This window comes from Psammomys obesus, unplaced genomic scaffold, assembly GCF_907164565.1.
Source record: "Psammomys obesus unplaced genomic scaffold, mPsaObe1.curated_primary_1811, whole genome shotgun sequence".
Classification (NCBI taxonomy): domain Eukaryota; kingdom Metazoa; phylum Chordata; class Mammalia; order Rodentia; family Muridae; genus Psammomys; species Psammomys obesus.
In genome coordinates, this window is record NW_026594014.1 from 353,319 (window position 1) to 355,803 (window position 2,485).

The window sequence follows — 2,485 nt, forward strand, 5'->3', positions numbered from 1 at the left end:
GGCAAGAGACTCTCTGAGCCTGTTGGGGCAGGCAGTCTACCTCAAAGGCAAACCCCTGGTGGGCGGCCCCGAGGAATGGCAGGTTGCCTCGGGACTCCAACTCACACCCAAAATAGAATGTTTTGGTATTTAAGATTACAGAGCAAGTAGTTGGTTGCTGTCTCTCACACCCACACGCAGACAACCCCAAGGCCAAGCCGCCCGAGGACCTGGCCGGAATCTGGGTGACAGAGCCCCACCTTCTTGTTGTCTCGCTCCCCGGAGGAGTCATCTCGAACTTGGATGTTGTACAGGTTCACGGAGGCCTTGAGGTCGTAGGAGTCCCCCCGTCGCTTACAGATGAGCAGCGCTTTGTCCAGCAGGAAGGCATACCTGCAAGCCTCCAGGTCAGGGGCCCAGCCCTGACCCCTCCCAGCGTTTCCCTCCTCTTCTGGGCCTCTCCCCACTCCACGGTGGATTGCACCCTGACCTGGACAAACTCAGTACGCTCGGGAGTGCTTGCTAACTTCACCCGGGTGACCCGAGTTGGTGAGGCCCTATCCAGCTTCCCTCACACCCACCAAGGCTCTACAATTAAGGTGGCTCCACCCAGCTTTCCATCTGTCAGTCAGGCCCCACCTCCATCTTGACTGGGCTGCTCTCTGAGTCTAGGATGACTTTGCCCACAGGTCTGTTCAGGAAGCCGGTCTCACCCAGAATCCTTCAGGTATATCTTGGCTCCACTCACCTATCTATCTAGGCGCCTAGCCACGCCCCCTGTCCAGACCACACCCCAAATCCATGCCGACCTTACCCACCTGTCTGTCTAAAACCTTGGCCTCCCCTGGGCATAGAGTCACTTGCCTTTATCCCAGCACTCACGGGGCAGAGGCAGGCGGATCTCTGCGAGCTCAAGGCCAGCCTCGTCTACACAATGAGACCCTATCTCAGAAATAAGAGACCCTGGCCTGTCACAGGTTCACCTCAAATCTATGCTGAACTCGCCCACCTGCCTGCCTATGTAGAAATCAGGCCCCACCTACTGTCGAGGCCTCCCCGAGACTCATCTCTCCCTGCACCACCTTTTACCAAAGCACGAGCCCCCTCCCAGCCTACAAGCTCTTCTCCCCTGATCCCAGTGGCTCCACCCACCTGTCCGTCTTAGAGCGACGCTCCACCGAGGCAATCTTGAGCTCCCCGTCGATCTTAGGCCGCCCATAGTTAGCCAGGGACTGGTCCTGCGTGGGCGGCAGAGCGGGGTCCAGCCACAGCTGCCCCAGAGAAGGGGAGCAGCACCCTTTCCCACCCGGCCCCGCCCCTCACCAGGTTCTCAATGGACAGCTGGAAGTTCGTGATCTGCCGCAGGGTCTCATTGTCTCTCTTGACCTCGTTCACACACTGTGCCAGGTCCTGTGAGCCAGAGATGGTGACGGTCTTTCTCGCCTGTGCCCGTGGCTCCAATCCCTTTCACGGCCCAGGGGAGAGGACCAGCCCCCTCGGGGAGGCAGAGAGGTGGCCACCCGCGTGGGGGTCCACCCAGCAGCACCCGCCCCCTCACCCTCATGGCGTCCAGGGCCAACCGCAGGTTCTCCTTTTCCGTCGCATCCTGCGTGTGTTTCACGAGCTCCTGTGCGGACCAAGGAGTCAGGACTTAACCTGGGCCTGTCCCCATTCCCCAGAAGAGCTTCCAACTGCTGCTGACCCGCCAGCTCCTCCTAGCCGCGGGAGCCTGGTCCGATAGCTGACGTACCCGACCCTTCACAGCCAGGCCTCCCCCAGCCCCCCCGGGGCGGAGAGCCTCACACAGCTGGGCTGCTGTAAGGGTTCACTTTATTGTCATGTTGACGAAATCAGAATCACCTGGGAGGAGAGTCTCAGAGCGGGACTGTCTAGATGGGGTGGGCTGTGTGTGTGTGTGTGGGGGGGGGGGACTGTCTTAAGAGTGTTCAAGAGGTGGAAGACCTGCCCCTTTGAGCGGCCCCGCTCCTGGGTTTGGATCCTGGACCTGTGTAAGTGTGGAGATTTTGCCAGGCACAAGGGAGCAAGCGTGAGCTCAGTTGGCTCTGCGCTTGACTGGATATGGTTAGCTGCTTCGACTTCCTGCCTTGACCTCCCAGGACGGTGGGCTATAACCTGGAACGTCTTTCTCCCTTACAGTTACTTTTGCCTGGGCGGTTTTTTTTTGTTGTTGTTGTTTTGTTTTGTTTTGTTTTTTTAATGGAGGCAACAAAATGGAGAGGAGGAAGGCGCCCAGCGTCACCCAGGGGTCCCACCCTGGGCCGCACCTGGAGGAGGAGGTGGTATTTCAGCACCCGCTGCATGGGCACCATTAGCAGGTCCCGGAGGGTGAATCGGCCATTGTTGGCTCTCTGAGAACATTCCTGGCAGGGCAGAAAACAGGAGCATCATGGGAACCAGATGGACAAAGGAGAGGAGGGGGAGGAGAGGTGGAGAGGAGGGGAGGAGAGGTGGAGAGGAGGGGAGGGGAGGTGGAGAGGAGGGGAGG

The 2,485-nt window shown here is 59.2% G+C and overlaps 1 protein-coding gene across 1 annotated transcript in view; it reads right to left on the minus strand.

Annotated features, from left to right (window-relative positions):
* Vav1 (vav guanine nucleotide exchange factor 1) overlaps positions 1-2,485 on the minus strand; it is a 41,833-nt gene that overhangs the window by 14,495 nt on the left and 24,853 nt on the right. The window contains exons 10-14 of the mRNA XM_055617784.1: positions 2,265-2,360; positions 1,538-1,606; positions 1,303-1,389; positions 1,132-1,217; positions 240-372 (exon numbers count right to left, since the gene is read on the minus strand). Coding sequence (XP_055473759.1) covers positions 240-372; positions 1,132-1,217; positions 1,303-1,389; positions 1,538-1,606; positions 2,265-2,360 — 471 coding nt within the window. The remainder of the gene's footprint in view (positions 1-239; positions 373-1,131; positions 1,218-1,302; positions 1,390-1,537; positions 1,607-2,264; positions 2,361-2,485) is intronic.